This window comes from Schistocerca cancellata, chromosome 8 (assembly GCF_023864275.1).
Source record: "Schistocerca cancellata isolate TAMUIC-IGC-003103 chromosome 8, iqSchCanc2.1, whole genome shotgun sequence".
NCBI lineage: Eukaryota > Metazoa > Arthropoda > Insecta > Orthoptera > Acrididae > Schistocerca > Schistocerca cancellata.
This window is the reverse complement of record NC_064633.1, coordinates 424,848,295-424,869,634: the sequence shown is the minus strand read 5'-3', so window position 1 is coordinate 424,869,634 and position 21,340 is coordinate 424,848,295. Positions and strand designations below refer to the sequence as shown.

At 45.0% G+C, this 21,340-nt stretch overlaps 1 protein-coding gene across 2 annotated transcripts in view; it reads right to left on the bottom strand.

The window, feature by feature from the left end:
• Positions 1-467: 467 nt before the first annotated feature.
• Positions 468-21,340, bottom strand: part of LOC126095038 (ras association domain-containing protein 10-like) — a 1,121,197-nt gene continuing 1,100,324 nt past the window's right edge. For both annotated transcript variants that reach the window (XM_049909708.1, XM_049909709.1), the window contains 2 exons: positions 9,657-10,233; positions 468-3,869 (listed from right to left, as the gene is read on the bottom strand). In XM_049909708.1, coding sequence (XP_049765665.1) covers positions 3,376-3,869; positions 9,657-10,233 — 1,071 coding nt within the window. In that variant the 3' untranslated portion in view covers positions 468-3,375. The remainder of the gene's footprint in view (positions 3,870-9,656; positions 10,234-21,340) is intronic.

Below are 21,340 nucleotides of genomic sequence, written 5' to 3'. Positions count from 1 at the left end.
TATGGTATATAGTTTTAAATGATTCTTAAATGTACAGATAATCATCACTATTAACAATTATACATGTATTTCTGAAACTACAATAAATTATGAATTTGTTTGTAAGGAAAACACTACTGTAATTACATGAAAGAAGAGATCGCTCAAGTTGCGATGATGTGTAATAGAGTTCGACCCATTTTGGCCTTAAGATATTAACGAATCTTAGACTTCTCCATCGAAACAAAGTTAACAATAATCAATATATCCACACTGCGTACGCTTTAATGCAATTTGGTTCTGTGTTATCGTCTTTGTGGATATGGGATGAGCTTCTGACTAATGTTTTGACTTCTGCTGATGATTATTTTGGTTCCTCCTATATTCCTTGGAATTTTGTTATTCCCTGAAAGTATCTAGGAAAACGTCAGGAATAAGAGTGGATATCTGAAATATAACAAGTAATAAGTAATAAAACTGTTGAAATTTTTATTCATGCTGCATCCTCTTGACATGTGTGACTAGTGGTATCAACCAGAACAAAGTACATTTAATTGACATACTTTTAGGACACTTTACAAAATACACTATTTTATATTAACAGAAATATTTTTATGATAGATACATGGTTTAAAAATGATTTTGTATCTCTGAGGTAGACCATATCGGTAGACCATACTGACCACACTGATGAGGTGGCATCATTATACAACTCTGTATACAGCAACAGAAAGTTTCAAAAACATTCCAGTTTCACTATTTCATTACATTTTTGAAGCATGTGATAGTCTGAAATTTATTTATAATAGATTATTTACAGGTAATAAATACATGACAGAATTCGAAGAAATTGATGCAGAAATAAAACTTGAAAAAAGAGACTTGAAGCCTCAGATAATTTTATCTTTCAAGGATAATTTTTGGTTGAAAACGTATTTCGATAAAAGTGATCGAAATAATTGTTTTGGTAACCTGCTCACTGCACTCCACAATCACTGTTTCATATCATCTTACGATTTTACAAGTTATTATTTGCAGGTTGTATTTCAGTGTCAATGCATAAATTGAAAGCACTTCCCTGCAAAGCAAATATTCACTGTGTCACTTCGATTGTTAAGGTTTCCTTTGCAGCACTGTTTCCTAATTATTTTGTCCTGAACGACAATTGTTTCCATTTTACTTTCAGAAAGTCGCAATGTGAGCTAACAACACATACACACCAATCTCCTTGGGTATCTTTAAGAATCTTAGATTTTTCTTTCTTAGCTGAAGAGTCAGAAGAACATTAGTGATTAATACTTCACTAAATTATTCTTTTGTACTAAACGTTCTGTAAATGGAACATAATGTGGCATCAAGGCTATTACAAAATAAATTTAGAAGAACATTTTGAACATTACCATGAACAATTACTGATCCTGTTAATTTTCAAGTTAAGGTATTTTTGTAAGTACAAAGTACATACCACATCACTGTAAAGGTACCTGCATTTATATGTCAAAATATCTGCATATTTGTAAAATGTTTTCCTTTTCAGGTATATTTACAAGCATTTGATTTTCATTATGTAACTTATTGTGCACAAGACATCAAGCAAATTGTATTTTCTGTGTAATGTATGATTAGCATGAACAGTTGCACAAATGACATTTTTGCTATCAGTTTTAATGAAAGAAATATGAACAAATCAGTGGGTGATATGTTAATTTTTTTAAAAAAGTGCCATTTGTGTGTTAAAATGTCAACATGCACAATAGGAATTAGTTTCATCAGCAGAAATACTGATATGTTAGTGCAGTTGCATAGTATGGTCCATAGTTGTATTGTCTATTGTTGAAGGAACATATCATATTAGAATGGAGATTAACTTAACATGTATGTGTGGATCAATGCATATTTTGTGAATTATGTTTTTAATTTTTTATGAGTTGTGGTTGGAAAAGTCATGAAGTAATTGAGTTTCATATCATTGATAAATACTTGAAATGCATACATAGAGATAAACATGAACGAATTTGTCGTAAAACTGAATGCTGTCCTGTGTATATAAAGTTGTTTCATGTGCATGATTCACTTATGACACTGCAATAAAAATTATTTGCATGATTCACAGTTATAAGATCCATTAGTATCTCTAATGGAAAAGGTATGTGGACAGTTAGAAAATCTGAGTAAATATGAGCACAATTTCAAAATGCTGTTAATGGAACAGAAACCATGCCCTTGGGAAAAAGTGTGAGATATTAAAAGCCAAGGATGGAAGTGAATTTAAAAACCGACAGTCTGCGTGGAACAGAAATTGTACAATTGTACATTACATTTTATTTTTATCATAGACTGTGATTTGCAGTCAGCAGCTGTTTCTCTGATGCATTGGAAAACTACATATTCTTAAGATGGCGAATATATGGACAAAAGTGATTGCGAGTCTGTTCAAAAATAACACCTTGGGCGATGATTTCTCTACTGTTTTAATGTGTCTTTCATGTGAACCGTGTTAAAACATGTATAAATACCTGCTGCGCTGGGTCACTGAAAGGTATTCGTTCTGAAGACTTAAGTTAAAGAAACTGAACATAAAAGTTTACTGGATGGGTATCCACAAGCAAAGTTTTTCATTCTAAATAAAAACCGCTGCAGCTGTTGTAAATCTTTTACTAAAGGCACAACCAGGTTCATAATTTAAAATTACATCGTCAGGCGCAAGTATTATTTGGTCAAGATTGGACTGCAGATGTGACCTGACCACATAATTGCACCTGATGATGTAATTTAAAATTACGTAAACAGTCGTACCTATAATAAAGGATTTACAACAGTTGCAGCAGTTTTTATTCAACATGTTAAGGGAACATATAGTAAACGCAAGAATGGTAACTGTTTTTTTGGGCAGCCGTCAATAACCAGTTAGGATAACTGTTTGGATTTTTTAAAGAAAGTGTATCTAAAATAAAAGTAATGTATAAAATGACATGAGGTGTTAGCTGTGAGCTATTCCTGCCAGGTTGGTGAGCACACTGACCTACACACATAGGAATACTGGGAGGCATTAGATGAGGAGGATAGAGAGCAAATGACCATAAAAGACGATTGGGGAGAGGGCATGTGCTATTCTGAATAGTGAAGGAATAAATCTATCATGTCCTTGACATGGGGAAACCAATAAACATTTTGAATAATTAATAGAACCAGAAGCAGGCATAGACCAATGTTTTTAGTAGTAAGATCAGTGATACAGTATGTCAGTAAAACATGATATCGTGTCCACTTAGGCTGACACACAGTTTCCAGGTACTATCATTTATTGCCGGTGACTGCGGTAGTCTGGTAATGAAAGCGTGGTTGCAGCGGCAGGCGCGTGGCTGGTAACTGGGACGTGGATTGTCTGCCTTCAGGTCAGACGAGCGTGTCGAGCGGGTGCGGCTGCAGCTGCAGCTGTGGTGGTGGCGGGCACGGCGGGCACGGGCAGAGGGCGTCGGCCTCCTCGCTGCCGCTGTGCAGCGAGCTGAGCCCCGTGTCCGAGTTGGAGTCGAGGCTGGAGTCCAGCAGGTGCAGCTGGCTCTCCAGCAGGTGCAGGCGGTGGCGGCGCTCCGCCAGCTGCGCGTCGGCGCTGGCCAGCGCGCTCTCGTTGCTCTGCAGCTCGGCGCGGCCGCGCTCCAGCTGGCGCGACGCCGCTTCCAGCCGCTCCAGCAGCACGCGCCGCACCTCCAGCTCGTCGCCGCCGGCTGGAGGCTCCTCGTGGCGGGGCTGCGGCTGCTGGGACTGCAGCGAGCGCACCTGCAGCGTCAGCCGCACCAGCGCCGACTCCTCCCGCTCCAGGCGCCTGTTCAGCTGCACCAGCCGCTCCATCAGCTCCACGCGCTCCGAGAGGTCGTCCGGGACCGCCGAGTCTGGAATAAAAGGATCGTCTTGTTATCGTCGCAGAATTACTTCTTCACCTCATTTATGCAGGCAGAACAACTCGATATGCTTTCTGCAAGCATCAGTCTTGGAAACATCTCTAGCTCTGTAAATAAAACTGCAACCAGTCACTTTTTTGAATAACTATGTGAGCCGTAGTAAAATTTGCTGCTTTGAAGAGCGCGCCGCAGCGCGTATTGTAAAGCGGTCGCACTCCGTTTCTGGTGGTTTCGCCGTTGTGGTAATCGCAGCTTTGGTGTCTCACTCTGGTGGAAAAGGGGAAAGGTTGCCTGTTCACGTGTATTTAAGGGGCTCTATGAGCTCGGCAGTTGGCGTTCCCTCCCTGTAAACAAATGCCTCTTCATACATACCCTCTCTCAGCACCAGGTTGACTCCTTCATCCTTAATGAAACCTTCCTCCAACCCCACCATGTTGTCTGCACCTCCCCCTATCTCCTTCACTGCACTTACAATCCCCTTCCCATAGCCCGAGGTGGGGTCGCTTTAGGCCACCTCAAGCATCTCCCTGTCCGGTGACAACCCCTCCTCAATGGCCTGACCAAACACCTTCTCCTCAAATCTTTAACATATTGCAGCGTGTCAGCAACTGTGAAATGTACAGCAAATAAACAATGTTTTCAGCCTTCAGTTGCAAGGTAATTTTACTCGTTTACCTAGGTTTCGATTCCAGTAATGGAATCTTCTTCAGAACCTATAAATTAAACCACATATGGACATATATTACTCACTAAAATGCATTATCAGTCTAATGATTGAATAATGAAGAAATTGTGATACTTACAAAAAATGAAATTATTTTGTGAGCCAAACACTGGCCATGTCACAGATTAAAAATTAAAACATTAAAGACGCATAATCATAAGATTATGTCAGTCAAAATTAAAACCATTAGGGCGAACGTAGACGGAGCTGCGCCGGCCATTAATCAGGACCACACGTAAGCGGCTTGAAAACTAGGCGTCGTGAGCAGTTACGCGGCGAGGCTCGGCCGCGGCCAAGCGCATGCGCAAGCGCAAGCGCAGGGGCGAGAGACAAACTGTCTCAAAATTACTTAGAGCTCACATTTTAGTGAGTAATATATGTCCATATGTGGTTTAATTTATAGGTTCTGAAGAAGATTCCATTACTGGAATCGAAACCTAGGTAAACGAGTAAAATTACCTTGCAACTGAAGGCTGAAAACATTGTTTATTTGCTGTACCTTCTCCTCAGCCTATTTTTTCCCTCCCTCACCATCACCATCACCCTCTCCTCAGGGCTCCCTCTCCTCCCCCTCCCTCCTCCTGAGCAGCTTCCCCCTCCTACTCCCCCTCCCTCTATTGTGCCCCCTTTCAGTGCCTCTGCACTCCATCCTGCCTTGTCTTCCCTCTTCATCTCCCGCCCCACGTGTCTCCCGCCTCTTAGTGTACCCGCCTACTCTCTTCATCCTGCAGCTGCACCTGCTCCCCTTGCTCTCCCAGCCTTTTCCATCCTCTCTGACCTTTCCCTCGGCTTTCCCACCTGGCAGTTTTATTCTTCGTCGTGTGTGCTCCAAGTGGGTTTTAAGTGTGTCGTTCTGGAATGTTTTTAATACTGTGGCCGACTTTTAACCTGTGCATGTGCATTCAGTGTCTCCTCTGTGTTTTAAGAATCGCCAAATGTGTTTTTTAACTTTCTGGTGACTTTTTTAACTGTTCCCCATGAAGGTCTCCATGTCAATGTATTTTTACCTCTATTTTCTCCTCTTACTCTGTTTTATGTTCCCCCTTTTTTATCGCCTTATGTATGTAACATTTTAGTCTTGTTTTAGTTGTCATGTCACTCGGCTGAAGAGCGGCAGATTGTGCCGCTGTTAGCCCTCCCCTGCCCATATGTGGCAGGGAATGAAATCAGAATAAAGAAAAAAAAACTCGGCAGTTGGTGAGTCTGAGTCGCCGAGTCTGGTTAGTCGGTCAGCCAAGTTACTCTTCGTCTGTCTCTCGTCCGCACTGGTGAGGCGGTTAGTGTCTGTCTGTCGTCAGGAGTACTAGTATGTGTTACGCCGCCCGTCTGGCACACAAGATGACTTCTCCGCTTGCAGCGTCGGCGCATGCGAGGTCGCCACATGAGTCCAGTGGCCGCGCCGTATAGCGAGGCGTAGTGGCTTCGCGGCCGACACGAGAGCAACAGGAGCTAACCCACGACATCGGTCTGGCCGAGGAGAGCTGCGACGCAGTGAGACGGGAGATCGGCGCGCCTTCCTGCGCCCGTTGAAGCGGCTGGCAGCGGACGGTTCGGGAGAGCGTTTTGGGGGTGCTGCGCCAGGTCTTCGCCAGAAATCGCAGTTATTAGAAGCTGAGTGATTAGTGATATGTTGTTTCAGTTACTTGTTAAATTCTACTTGTGTTGTTGGTCAGTCTCTGGTCCCCAGCTTGCTCGTTTGTCTCTCGTCCGCATTTGTTAGGCAGTTAGTGTCGGTCTGTCTGTCTGTCGGTATGCCATACGTTAATAGCTGCCTGTGTCATGTTTGTCGGATTCGGTGCTAACGAATTTATAGAATTAAAGTAAGGGCCGAATTCCTGAAATATGTTTTTATCTTGCCTATCATCTTGCGTGTGTGATGTAGAGCCGGCTGGAATGGCAAAGCGGTTCTAGGCGCTACAGTTTGGAACCGCGCGACCGCTATGGTCGCAGGTTCGAATCCTGCCTCGAGCATGGATGTGTGTGATGTCCTTAGGTTAGTTAGGTTTAAGTGGTTCTAAGTTCTAGGGGACTGATGACCTTACGCCATCTTGGAACCAGCGCCTGTATATCCGCACGGTAAAATTCTGGACCAACCTGTTGGAGCCACTGATTGGCAGCGTGCACAAGGGAGTCATCATCTTCAAACCTTGTTACACGAAGAGAGTCTTTCAGTTTTCGAAAGAGATGATAGTCACTTGGAGCCAGGTCAGGACTGTAAGGCGGGTGTTACAGGGTTGTCCGTCCGAGTTTTGTGATCGCTTCCATTGTTATTTGACTGACATGTGGCCGTACATTGTCGTGTAACACCAAAACATTCTGCTTTTGCCGATGTGGTCGAACACGACTCAGTCGAGCTTGAAGTTTCTTCAGTGTCGCCACATATGCATCAGAATTTATGGTGGTTCCACTTGGCATGTTGTCCACAAGCAAGAGTCCTTCGGAATCGAAAAACACCGTAGCCATAAATTTCCAGCAGATGGTGTGGTTTTGAATTTTTTTTCTTGGGTGAATTTGCATGATGCTACTCCATTGATTGCCTCTTCGTCTCTGGCGATAAATGATTCTCGTACTGTTCCAAAAGTTCGCAGAATACCGTTATTCTTGTTTCTCTGTGAGCCACTGTCAGCATTCTTGGAATCCACCTTGCACAAACCTTTTTTAACGCTAACACATTCAGTATTCTACAAACACTTCCTTCCCCTATCCCATCGTAGTGTGACAGTTCGTTCACTGTGATGCGTCTGTCAGCAGTCACCAATTCTTTAACTCCCTGCACATTGTCTGGAGGTCTGGAGTGTGTGAAGTACGAGGCCTGACACTGCGAGGACAATCCTCAATGTTGCCGTGCCCGCTTTCATCACGTAACCTGCTTTCCCACTGACTAAATATACTGCGATCGACAGCAGCATCTCCATACACCTTTTTCAACCTCTTGTGGATGTTTCCCACTGTCTCGTTTTCACTTCACAGGAATTCTATGACAGCACGTTGCTTCTGACGAACGTCAAGTGTTGCAGCCATCTTGAAGACATGCTGTGACGGCCCCACTCACGGGAACAGGTTGAACTAAGTTTGAAAACAAGCGGGAAGGATGTATCTACACACTGTAAGAATTTCACATATGCAGAATGAAAAGTGTATTTTTACAAAAATAGTGTGCATTTCATTTGGAGTGACCCTCGTATTTACTATGATAATTTGTTCGCTAATCATTTTTGCTCTTGTCCAGCTTTCCTACGACAACAGTTGCCGACCATTCTGCAGCCGACCTCTCCGTACCATTGTGTATGAAGTCATACTGAATAGTAACAGCGATCAACTGACAGAAAAGTAAGCATATTTTGTGAAAACAAGGATCGTGAATAACTACCTTGCGACAAATACGTCAAGTTTCGATAAATTGAAATTATGTGTCCAGAATTTAGTGATATTTGCCGAAATCCTGTTTCGTAAAGTGAAGGAACTGTGTTCTGTTTGTGTTGCGGCCATAATACTTGTTCAGCACTATCTCTAAATCAAAAATTCTTCCACTGTTCCTGCTAGACCCTAGTCAAAGGGACGTCGTTGATATTGACCTGGAATACAGTGAGTATTAGTACCTCTGGAAAGATCCCTAGGTGCTTAATGTAAAGTATGAATGTAACCAACTACACTACTGGCCTTAAAATTGCTACACCACGAAGACGACGTGCTACAGACGCATAATTTAACCGACAGGAAGAAGATGCTGTGACATGCATATGATTAGCTTTTCAGAGCATTCACACAAAGTTGGCTCCGGTGGCGACGCCTACAACGTGCTGATATGAGGAAAGTTTCCAACCGATTTCTCATACACAAACAGCAGTTGACCAGCGTTGTCTGGTGAAACGTTGTTGTGATGCCTCGTGTAAGGAGGAGAAATGCGTACCATCACGTTTTCGACTTTGATAAAGGTCGGATTGTAGCCTATCGCAATTAAGGTTTATCGTATCGCGACATTGCTGCTCGCGTTGGTCGAGATCCAATGACTGTTAGCAGAATACAGAATCTTTGTGTTCAGGAGGGTAATAAGGAACGCCGTGCTGGATCCCAACGGCCTCGTATCACTAGCAGTCAACAGGACAGGCATCTTATCCGCATGACTGTATCGGATCGTGCAGCTACGTCTCGGTCACTGAGTCAACAAATGCGGGCGTTTGCAAGACAACAAACATCTGCACGAACAGTTCGATGACGTTTGCAGCAGCATGGACTATCAGCTCGGAGACCATGGCTGCGGTTACGCTTGTCGCTGCATCACAGACAGGAACGCCTGGTGCACGAATGGCAAAACATCATTTTCTAGGACGAATCCAGGTTCTGTTTACAGCATCATGATAGTCACATCCGCATTTGGCGACATCGCGGTGAACGCACATTGGAAGCGTGTATTTGTCATCGCCACACTGGCGTATCATCCGGCGGGATGATATGCTGTGCCATTGGTTACACGTCTCGGTCACCTCTTGTTCGCATTGACGGCACTTTGAACAGTGGACATTACATTTCAGATGTGTTACGACCCGTGGCTGTACCCTTCATTCGATCCCTGCAAAATCCTACATTTCAGCAGGATAATGCACGACCACGTGCAGGTCCTGTATGGACCTTAAAATGTTCGACCGGTGCCCTGGCCAGCACATTCTCCAGATCTCTCACCAATTGAAAACGTCTGGTCAATGGTGGCCGTGCAACTGGCTCGTCACAATGCGCCAGTCATCACTCTTGATGAACTGTGGTGTCGTGTTGAAGCTGCATGGGCAGCTATACCTGTACTCGCCATCCAAGCTCTGTTTGACTCAATGCCCAAGCGTATCAAGGCCGTTATCACGGCCAGAGGTGGTTGTTCTGGGTACTGATTTCTCAGGATCTATGCACCCAAATTGCGTGAAAATGTAATCACATGTCAGTTCTAGTATAATATATTTGTCCAATGAATACCTGTTTATCATCTGCATTTCTTCTTGGTGTAGCAATTTTAATGGCCAGTAGTGTGGATTGGCCAGAATGTGGGTGTGATACAATATACTGACCATCCGAGCTGACGGCGTCGTCCGAGAGATCGGCGTCGTGGTCGTGATCGTGGTCCACAGGAACACGAGGATGCGTGACAGGCGGCGAGTCGGCAGTCCCCGAGCTGGTGGCGGCAGGTGACGTGTCGCTGACGACGCCGCTGTCCTCCGCCCCCACCGCCCCCAGCGCCGCCGGCGCCTCGCTGCCGGTGCCGTCGGCGCGCGCAGAGTCCGTGGCTCCGGGCCCGAGGTACGCCTCCAGCAGGTAGTTGGAGCCGAGCCGCTTGAGGCGGCGGCGGTGCGTGCGCAGCTCCAGCGAGCTGATCTGCCTGTCGCGCTCGCCCAGGCGCGCCAGCTGCTCCGCGATGGTCTCCCCCTGCTCCAAGACCAGCCGGAGCAGCCGCCGCACCGTGGCAGTGTTGCCGTCCTCGTCCTCTTTCTGCTGGCGCTCCACGCCACGCGGGTGCTGTTCCTGGTGGCGGTGGTGGTGATGGTGGTGGTGGCTGCGGGGTCGGCTGCGGTGCTGGTGGTGCGATCGTCGACGGCTGCTGTTCGCTGCCTGCTGCACGTCGTCCGCATGTCTCAGGATCAGCCGCACCTAACAATGGTAGCTTAGTCATTACTAGAGAAATAAACACTTTGAGGACACGCTTTTCTAATTTATTTTACACGTCTAGTTCCAAGGTTATGGAACGTGTCAGTACATGAAATTACAACACGAAAATAATAACAGATAAAATAAAATGTTTACGAACCAAAAAAAAGACAAGCCGTAAGTCTAAGCAAACGCGTATAACATAGGAATCAGTTTCATTTTTCAAGCAAGCCCTCTACAGAATAGAAGGAGTGATCCGTGAGGAAACTCTTCAGTTTCGATTTGAAAGCGCGTGGATTACTGCTAAGATTTTTGAATTCTTGTGGTAGCTGAATGAAAATGGATGCAGCAGTATACTGAAACATTTCTGCATATGAGTCAAAGAAGTGCGATCCAAATGCAGATTGGATTTCTGCCTAGTATTGCTGAGTGAAAGCTGCTTATTTTTGGGAATATTTTAATTATTCGTATGGCTAGGGCCCCCATTCGGGCAGACCGTTCCCGGGTGCCGGTCTTTCAATTTGACGCCACTTCGGTGACCTGCAGTCGATGAGGATGAAAGGATGATGATGAGGACAGCACAACACACAGTCTCTGGACGGAGAAAATTCCTCGACCTAGCCCGGAATGGAACCCGGACCCAGGGGATTGACAATCCGTCACGTTGACCATTCAGCTACGAGGGTAGACGTTTGGGAATAAGCTGATATTGTTAACAAGAAACGACAGTGAAGAATATATATATAATTTTGAGAGGCCATCGTCAGAATACCCAGACTAGTGAACAGAGGTCGACAAGGTGTTCGCGTACTTACACCACTTATTGCTATGCTATTCTGTGGCAGACCGTACCTGTCCACTCTGGTATAATTAAAATCATGCGAAACAGGAGGATGTAGCTCTCAACGAAACGTGCATGCAGAATTATAACAGGTTGCTTGAAATCCACTGCAGTCGAAAGGCTTTACCACCTCTCAGTAATAGCCCCACCACCTGTTCGAAGAGAGATAGCTGCGAAAAAGGAAAGAAAGGCAGTGGAACAGGAAATTACCCATTCTCTGGATGGACATGAACCGCATCCGCAACGACTGAGGTCAAGGAAGAGTTTCCTTAAGATATCAAAGGAACTTAGAACCACTGCTGAAAAAGCTAAGTTACAACTATGGAGGGCTACGACCTACCTACCCCCTGGTTAGAAAAGAGTTGTTGAAGCTTTACCTCCAGGCCATGACGGAGAATGGACAACTTGGAAGTCCCTGAACAGAGTGAGATCCGGAGCTGGAAGATCAAAACTTGGCAATATGGGGATACAATGATCCAAATGATTTTCGGTGTGACTGTAGGGAAGAACAGATAGTTGGGCATATGCTTCGGTGTCGATTGTGCCCAGTCTCCTGTACAGAAGATGATCTTCAACAAGCAACAGAAAATGCTCTGGAAGTGGCCAAGTTTTGGTCAAAAGTCATTTAATCATAACTGTGTAAAACGTATGTTTCTGACACGAGAATAATAATAATGATAATAATAATAATAATAATAATAATAATAATAAACACTTATGCCCGAACTGCCCGTTTCCGAGCCAAAAATATCCTTTGAGAATGGGAAGAGTTACCCCAAAATATAATACCAAGCGAGGTAAGCGAATGAAAAGAAGCAAAGTAGGCTACTTTCAGAGTCGAACGATCACTTACTTCAGATCCGTTCGAATAGGAAAAATGGCAACTTTAAGTCTTTTAACAAGATCCTGAACGTTTACTAATTATCTGAACACTTAGAAATTTGAACTGTTCATTATCACTAATCATATGCCCATTCTTCGGGTTTTGTTAAATTGTGTATCAGAAACTGTAAAAGCTGAGTCTTAGGGCATGACCGGCACTATTTGAAACAGAGCCAATGTTGCACACCATATCCTTTACTACCAGGCTAGTGCCATCAGCAAACAGTAATATTTTAGAATTACTTGTAATACTAGAAGGCCGGCCGCGGTGGCCGTGCGTTTCTAGGCGCTTCAGTCTGGAACAGCGCGACTGCTATGGTCGCAGGTTCCTGCCTCGGGCATGGATGTGTGTGATGTCCTTAGGTTAGTTAGGTTTAAGTAGTTCTAAGTCTATGGGACTGATGATCGCGGATGTTAAGTCCCATAGTCCTCAGAGCCATTTGAACCATTTGAATGCTAGAAGGCATGTCATTTATACACTCCTGGAAATTGAAATAAGAACACCGTGAATTCATTGTCCCAGGAAGGGGAAACTTTATTGACACATTCCTGGGGTCAGATACATCACATGATCACACTGACAGAACCACAGGCACATAGACATAGGCAACAGAGCATGCACAATGTCGGCACTAGTACAGTGTATATCCACCTTTCGCAGCAATGCAGGCTGCTATTCTCCCATGGAGACGATCGTAGAGATGCTGGATGTAGTCCTGTGGAACGGCTTGCCATGCCATTTACACCTGGCGCCTCAGTTGGACCAGCGTTCGTGCTGGACGTGCAGACCGCGTGAGACGACGCTTCATCCAGTCCCAAACATGCTCAATGGGGGACAGATCCGGAGATCTTGCTGGCCAGGGTAGTTGACTTACACCTTCTAGAGCACGTTGGGTGGCACGGGATACATGCGGACGTGCATTGTCCTGTTGGAACAGCAAGTTCCCTTGCCGGTCTAGGAATGGTAGAACGATGGGTTCGATGACGGTTTGGATGTACCGTGCACTATTCAGTGTCCCCTCGACGATCACCAGTGGTGTACGGCCAGTGTAGGAGATCGCTCCCCACACCATGATGCCGGGTGTTGGCCCTGTGTGCCTCGGTCGTATGCAGTCCTGATTGTGGCGCTCACCTGCACGGCGCCAAACACGCATACGACCATCATTGGCACCAAGGCAGAAGCGACTCTCATCGCTGAAGACGACACGTCTCCATTCGTCCCTCCATTCACGCCTGTCGCGACACCACTGGAGGCGGGCTGCACGATGTTGGGGCGTGAGCGGAAGACGGCCTAACGGTGTGCGGGACCGTAGCCCAGCTTCATGGAGACGGTTGCGAATGGTCCTCGCCGATACCCCAGGAGCAACAGTGTCCCTAATTTGCTGGGAAGTGGCGGTGCGGTCCCCTACGGCACTGCGTAGGATCCTACGGACTTGGCGTGCATCCGTGCGTCGCTGCGGTCCGGTCACAGGTCGACGGGCACGTGCACCTTCCGCCGACCACTGGCGACAACATCGATGTACAGTGGAGACCTCACGCCCCACGTGTTGAGCAATTCGGCGGTACGTCCACCCGGCCTCCCGCATTCCCACTATACGCCCTCGCTCAAAGTCCGTCAACTGCACATACGGTTCACGTCCACGCTGTCGCGGCATGCTACCAGTGTTAAAGACTGCGATGGAGCTCCGTATGCCACGGCAAACTGGCTGACACTGACGGCGGCGGTGCACAAATGCTGCACAGCTAGCGCCATTCGACGGCCAACACCGCGGTTCCTGGTGTGTCCGCTGTGCCGTGCGTGTGATCATTGCTTGTACAGCACTCTCGCAGTATCCGGAGCGAGTATGGTGGGTCTGACACACCGGTGTCAATGTGTTCTTTTTTCCATTTCCAGGAGTGTATAAATAAGGAACAGGAGTCCCCAGCACTGATCCCTGAGGCACTCCCACATTTGACCTTGCCCCACTCAGACCCCACATCACAGCCATCTCAACACTGTGATAATGATCTTTTGCTGTCTCTTGTTAAAGTAAGAGGTGAGCCAATTGTGAGCTACTCCAACTTCTGGAGCAATATTATGTGACCAACACAATCAAACGCATTAGTTATATAAAAAAAAAGATGCCTAGCGTTCGAAACATTTTCTTGAATCCATCCAGTACCTCACAGAGAAAAGAGAATATAGCATATTCAGTTGTCAAGTCACTTCCAAAGCCGCGCTGTGCATTTGATATCAAATTATGTGGTACAGAATGAGCAATTACCCTTACAAACAGAGCCTTTTCAATAACTTTAGCAAACAATGATGGCCGGCTGGAGTGGCCGAGCGGTTCTAGGCTCTACAGTCTGGAACCGCGCGGCCGCTACGGTCGCAGGTTCGAATCCTGCCTCGGGCATGGATGTGTGTGATGTCCTTAGGTTAGTTAGGTTTAAGTAGTTCTAAGTTCTAGAGGACTGATGACCTCCGAAGTTAAGTCCCATAGTGCTCAGAGCCATTGGAACCAAACACTGATGGCATATAAATAAGTCTGAAATGCTTTTAGTGCATACAACAGCATCCTTTCATTTCCATAGCGCGAATATCAGTGACTGAAGTCATCTATGCTAAAGAGTAACGGCTTGGTCATTTCCTGAACTGACCAAATGACCATGCAGAGAGAACTGAAATGTTAAAAGACTTCACAAACAACGGAAGACAGAGCTAACCGTGCGGGCTGCTGTCTGTCGATCTGATGCTCCCTAGCAGCTGTTTTAGCGACCTCACGCATGCATGCATGGAAGACGGGGTGGGGTCGAAGATTTAGGGCGGGGGTCTTCTCTCGCGGAACTGATAGGCTCGGCCGCCTCATGCGGTCGCGATCAAGTTTTCTTCTTTGTGTCGCCGAGGTGGTAGTGATATATTTAGGTTATAATGCGACTAGCACGATATCACGACACTGTGGGCAATGTAGTGAACTTGTCTACCGTTCAGTATCGTCCTTACTAGCTGCGGTCAGCTGTTTGTTCAGTTCTCCAGTCGTGTTTATCACCTTTCGGCGTTGTCTGTTCATGTCCTCTGTCCTAAGAGTTTATTCAGTAGATACAGTTATACTTTGACAGTACAGTACACGGCAGATAGTGGAAGTGATTTTGAATTGTTCTACCTGCTGTCACATTATTTGTTAACTCATTTTGAAATGGGAATGTTTAACCTCAGGTTCTACGAGCACCAGATTAGACTTGTCGCCGCTGGCTCGCAACTCATATGCAATTGTCCGTATGCTTTTGCAGGGAGAGAAAAAGGCTTGTGTGTTCCTGGTCTATTTTGTGTCGTGCTTTCAGCAATCGGCCATAGCTCGGTGGAGAGTGGTTCCACTGTAAAGTGCGAGCAGGGATTAGATACATATGCGTTGCGTGCGCGTTGGTAACCCAACGGTTACAATTCTTCCTACGGTCGGTACCCACAAGCTGTGTCAGAGAGGCTCTGTACTAAGTAACAATGGCATATGTGTTCCTCGTTTGTTGCGATCGCGCGTTTGGGACTATGCTATAGCTCCACTGCGAGTGACTCCAAATGGCTCGGAGCACTATGGGACTCAACATCTTAGGTCATAAGTCCCCTAGAACTTAGAACTACTTAAACCTAACTAACCTAAGGACATCACACACACCCATGCCCGAGGCAGGATTCGAACCTGCGACCGTAGCAGTCCCGCGGTTCCGGACTGCAGCGCCAGAACCGCACGGCCACCGCGGCCGGCGAGTGACTCCACTGTGACGTGCGATCAGTAACGAGGTACACATGTGCCGTGTGCTTTTGCTAGTTCAACCTCTTGAAACGTAGGGAAGTCCAACTTTGACTGTCTGGTGTGTTATATTAGCTTAAGACTGTGGCTACTATTTGAGATCTAGTTGATTCTGTCCTTAGTGATATGGCATGAGTAGTGTTTTCTGACGGGAAAATAGTTACCTTGTTTCCGAGAGGATGACCGGAAAGTATTGCGTATGTGTACTGCGCACAATACCAGTAACTAAACTGAGACTGGAAAGACCATTCTTCGTTATACGTCTAATTCGTGGCGTGATCTGTGAATACGTTGTTTGTGACAGCTGCGTCTGACACAGTATCACATTTATCTGGTTGTATTTTAGTTCGCTATGATGTTTTTGTTCCTTCCTTGTTTAATGGTGTTACCGTCACGTTTCCTTATATTGGTTTCCTGTCTTTCCGTTGTAATTTGGGGATGACTTTTCTATGATGTGCGGTCTCAAAACTGCTGTTGTGCATTGAGTGCTTTTAAAATGCGAGGGCCTTTTGGCGTTGTGTGATCATGTTTTATGGTTGTCCATGCGCTCGGTTTATCTTATGTGCGTCTCCATAGTTATTTAGCTCACCTCCTGTAGTACGAAAGAAACAACGGAATGTGTTTGTTGTCGCCGTCGACCACCTCTCTGTGGCGGTCTTTCGTAAAGCCCTACACCAACACTTATTCTCACTTAGTAGTGACTGAGTAGCCTAAGGCGCACTATTATAGCACGTGTGATTCTAAGTTATGGCCAGTGCTTGTTTAGTTTTAGAAGGGTTACGTCAGTCCTTGAAGTGAAGTCCTAGTTTAAGTTACGGCTAGTGCTTGTAAGAGCAGTCACAAGGGCTACTGACATAATCTTAAGTGGCGCCAAGCTAATTAAGGCACTAATAGCGATTTTACTACTTTGAGTAACCTTGGGTGAAGCTTAGAACGGCCGCTGTTTGCTTGTTATATGTACTAATATAGATTACTTAGTGAGCACGTAGAGTAAAGTTAGCTATATTACTGTTTGATGGTGAATGCTCATTTGCATTCACTCTGTGTTTTTTTATGTTCACAATTTACCGTAACCAGATTTTCATTACTGCATTTCCAGTTTCAATTTATGGCAATGTACAATAGTAAATGTCAAGAAGTCTGAACTTGATGTTTTTCGATTAAATGTTATGGCAATTCTTAAGTAATGTTTTGCACTTTGGCTCCTTTCTTTAATGTCATCGGTGAGTGGTGATTTTTCTTGTAGTGTGACAGTCACTTATCCAGTTCTCGGTGACAGGGCTTTCCCTGCGTCTTGCTCCTTCGGCAGCTGATGTGGTGCCACCCATGCCGAGTCGGTACTCCCCATATGGGTCCTTCCTTGCTTCCGGTACCTGGTCGCTGAAGGGACATCTGGCGTTTACATGGGTGCCGCATCCAGCAAATGATGCGATTTTAGAATGCGACCTGCCCCCCCCCCCCGCCCTTCATGTTTGAGTATAGCTGGTTGGTGTGAAATAATATCTGATACTACTAGCACTGTCTTCTCACTCCACACCACTCACTATATTGCTCACTTTAAATGACGTTTTAGGAGGAAAGATTCTAGCTATTCCTCGTACATTATGTTCATCTAAAGAGAATGTCGTTCATAATTTCCCATAGAACTGCACCGATGCAGTCAGTCAAACCCAACTATTTAAAAGGAGCATTCTTTATACTACAGCTAAATATTTTGGACCAAAATGAAAGTACTGCAATGACTCTCGAAAGGAGACATCAATCGCAGAAACAAATTCAATAAACCACAGGTTATTCACCAATAATTAGAGCATCAATGGATGTCTTAGCATTTGGAATGACTGATGTAAAGTGCCCACGGGAGAAAGGATGTAAAACAAATGTCACTGAAACGCGTGTTACTTTGCCTGAGCAACCTACCACACTCTAAAAACGTTGGATACCTTGGTAAAGGTGAAGGCGTCGTAATAACGCCTAAACTTTGAAGCTCAGATAGGTAGTTACACAAATGGCTGATTTAAAATTGGAAGAAGCTGCTAGGTCGATCTTCCCAAGTGTGCTTTAGGACACAGGAGGAAAGGGAAACGACCAAGCTTCCCAGACGTCTTAAACATAGGTAATGCGTTACCTGTAGACGACAAAATGAACGTAACAGCATCTTTCTCACCACTTTCTAAGCCCGAATGGAGGTATCAGGGTCTTTGGGGTGCGAGAGACATTCATTATGCAGCAGTGTGTGATCTGATACGAAACTTCCTGACAGATTAAAACTGAGTGCCGGACCGGGCATCGAACTCTGGACCTTAGCCTTTCGCGGGCAAGTGCTCTACCGACTGAGCTACCCAAACGCGACTCATGACCTGTCCTCACAGTTGAGATACCGGCGAAAGTACAGTTGTGAAGCCGGGTCGTGAGTCGTGGACGGGTAGCTCAGTTGGTCAACCCTTCATGGCCGGCCGTTTTGGCCGAGCGGTTCTAGGCGCTTCAGTCTGGAACCGCGCGACCGCTACTCTCGCAGGTTCGAATCCTGCCTCGGGCATGGATGTGTGTGATGTTCTAAGGTTAGTTAGGTTTAAGTAGTTCTAAGTTCTAGGGGACTGATGACCTCAGATGTTAAGTCCCATAGTGCTCAGAGTCATTTGAGCCAACCCTTCATGACAGGCCCAAAAAATGGTTTTGCTTCAGGCAGCGTCAAAGAGAGGGTACTTAACAGACGTAAGAAAACACGAGATGAAATTGATGCCCTCGTCCCTTAATGAAATCCGTACTGCAACAGGTACACTTCTAGAAATGTACTTACTCGATTTACTTCAATTTTTTTCCAGAAAGCTCTAATGAACATTAGGACGGGTGGAGGATTTATACTGTACATATTTTTAATGTGTGCAATACCAGCTTCCTTTCCTATGGATCGTCAGGCACATTTTCTCTGGTGTTTCGGTAGATATTTACAATTTCCGTTTTGCAACATGTAACTCCTGCTCATCATGTCTTTCATACGACTCCCTCCGTCGATGGAATGCGTCGGTTTGTCTCCCGTTTCAAACAAAATATTTTTGAATCGGAATTTTACGTGACCATTCGATAGGGCGCTACCATTTTAGACTAGTGCAATGTTCGTTTTAGTGATATGTATTAACGGGAAGAGCAAAACACGAAGGATAACGACAACTCCAGCAGCGACTAAGCAGCGCGCTTCTGCATGGCGGTAGCAGTCAGCGCGGACCAGGGCAGTGCTGTCGCTCTGGAACATTGGTTATTCTTCGTGTTTTACTGTTACTATGAATACAAACCGGTAAAAACGAATATAGCACTAGACTAATTTACGACCGCACTGTCGAACGGACACGTAAAATTCCATTTTACAAATCAGTGTCCTGTGGATCTAGACGCAGTTCATCATGCAAGAAGTTATCTACTTCATATGCTCACAGTCTCTGATTTTCGGCTTGGAAAGTAATTTCGATAGTTTTCTTCCTAAAGGAGTTCGCCATGTCCCTGTAATGAGCTTGTAATAAGCGTCTAGCGCTTGCGTGAAGTAAACAAACTGGCGTACGCCACTAGACCGGCGGGACGGCAAGCACGCGTCCTCGCCGGTCCGTCGCTGACGGCCAACCGCTTAGTAGGCAGTTGTGTCAACTCACCACTGCATCACCCGGACAGTGTTGATCGCAACTGCGCAAACTATCTCAGCACGCTTCTCGGCCGACCCACACTCCCATCTAGTGCCATCTATCCGTAGTCCCTGTCCGTGTCGTCCATGCTCGCTACTCAGAGATTCCTGTAGGAGGTCGGACGTATTTCTGCATCTGCAGTGGAGAAGGTGGTTTAGTTTCCCTTCGAGGCGAATCAATTATATGAATGTATGGTGTCTGTTCTTTTGGATGCGTCCAAAAGGACATACATTACACATTCATATAATTTCCATATGTCTTTCTTGCATTCACAGCGCCAGATTTACACCTGGTGGTCAAAATTGGAACTAATCTTTTTCCGGTCTAAGGCGCTGCAGTCATGGGCTCTGTGGCTGGTCCCGGCGGAGGTTCGAGTCCTCCCTCGCCCATGGGTGTCTGTGTTTGTCCTTAGGATAATTTAGGTTAAGTAGTGTGTAAGCTTAGGGACTGATGACCTTAGCAGTTAAGTCCCATAAGATTTCAGACACACACACACACACACACACACACACACACACACACACAAAAATCTTTTCAGCATAAATTGGTTCCACATTAACGAATATTTACGAAGTTTTGCTGCCATAGGATAATTACCACCGACACTGGACCTCTGTGAGTAGGTGCACTTTAATTATAACCACTTAGTACTAATTTATGTACGTTACCAATTAAGAATAAGATCAGAGTGTAGGCAGTCCAGTATGCCACACCACAATATCAGTACTGGATCTAGAGCTAAAGAGTTTGACGACCACTGATCTAGGGTAAGAGGACTGTAGAATACAGATAGAAGAGCACGCTTGCAATTTACCATTTGATGTTATGGAAATGAAGCTAAAGGCATTGTTATTCTATGCTGCTTCCTGAGGAGTGGAAAACCTGCTTCTGCATTTAATGTGTCCTTCGTATCGATGGAACATTAATGTGTGAAATTCATTCCAATGAAGATAAAAATAAAAAAAATAAACAACAAAATAAATAAACAACATTAAAGAATCAGAAATAGCAGAAAGAAACCGTTTTAAAAACAAAATACTAAATTTGGAAGGCTTTCAAAGCAGAATAAATAAAAAATCGGGAACAACATGGACAGAAGAAAGGAAAAGACTTCATGGGGAGAAAATGAGGGAATACTGGAAAAATAGGAAACAACAAAAAAGGAGGAAGAGGAACTGAAGTTGTTAACGTGATCCTAGTTGGTCAATACGACTGTAAAAAAAAAAAAAAAAAAAAAAAAAAAATAAGAGTCACATCGCCGCCAGCAAGAAAGATGCACCAAATCACACAAACAAAAATAGATGTAGAAAAATTAACAAACCAGCAAGAACAAATAACACAAATAGAAACTGTAATAGAGGAAGGAGACCTTGAAAAAACAACAGATCAAATAGAAGACCTACTAAAAAATTCAGTGATACAAACAAACCCAAAAACAAGGACGGCAAAAAGATGGTTCGATGGTGAATGCTACAGCAAAAGGAACATTGTTCTAAGAACGCTCCACAGATTAAGAAACCAGCACAACGAGGAAACATACAAACTATATGCAGAAGAGAGGAGAATCTACAAAAAAACTAATAGAAGAGAAGAAAAAAGAATACATAGAAAGAGAGGCGGTTGAAGCAGAGAAAGACCCATACATAACAGCAAGACCGAGGAAAGTGGCTCATCCACCAAATATAGACATGAAGGAATGGGAAGACCACTTCAGTAAGATACTGAACAAACGAGGAATCAAAACACCCCCAAAGAAAGAGAAACAACATCAAACTAAGGAAAAAGACAATGTACGGGAACCTCTAAATGAAGAAGATGTAAAGAACTGAAGAACAAGAAAGCAGCAGAATCCGATAATATATATGATGAACATATAAAAGATGCGAAAGAGGCCCTCCAACACCTATGGATCAAACTATTTAACAAAT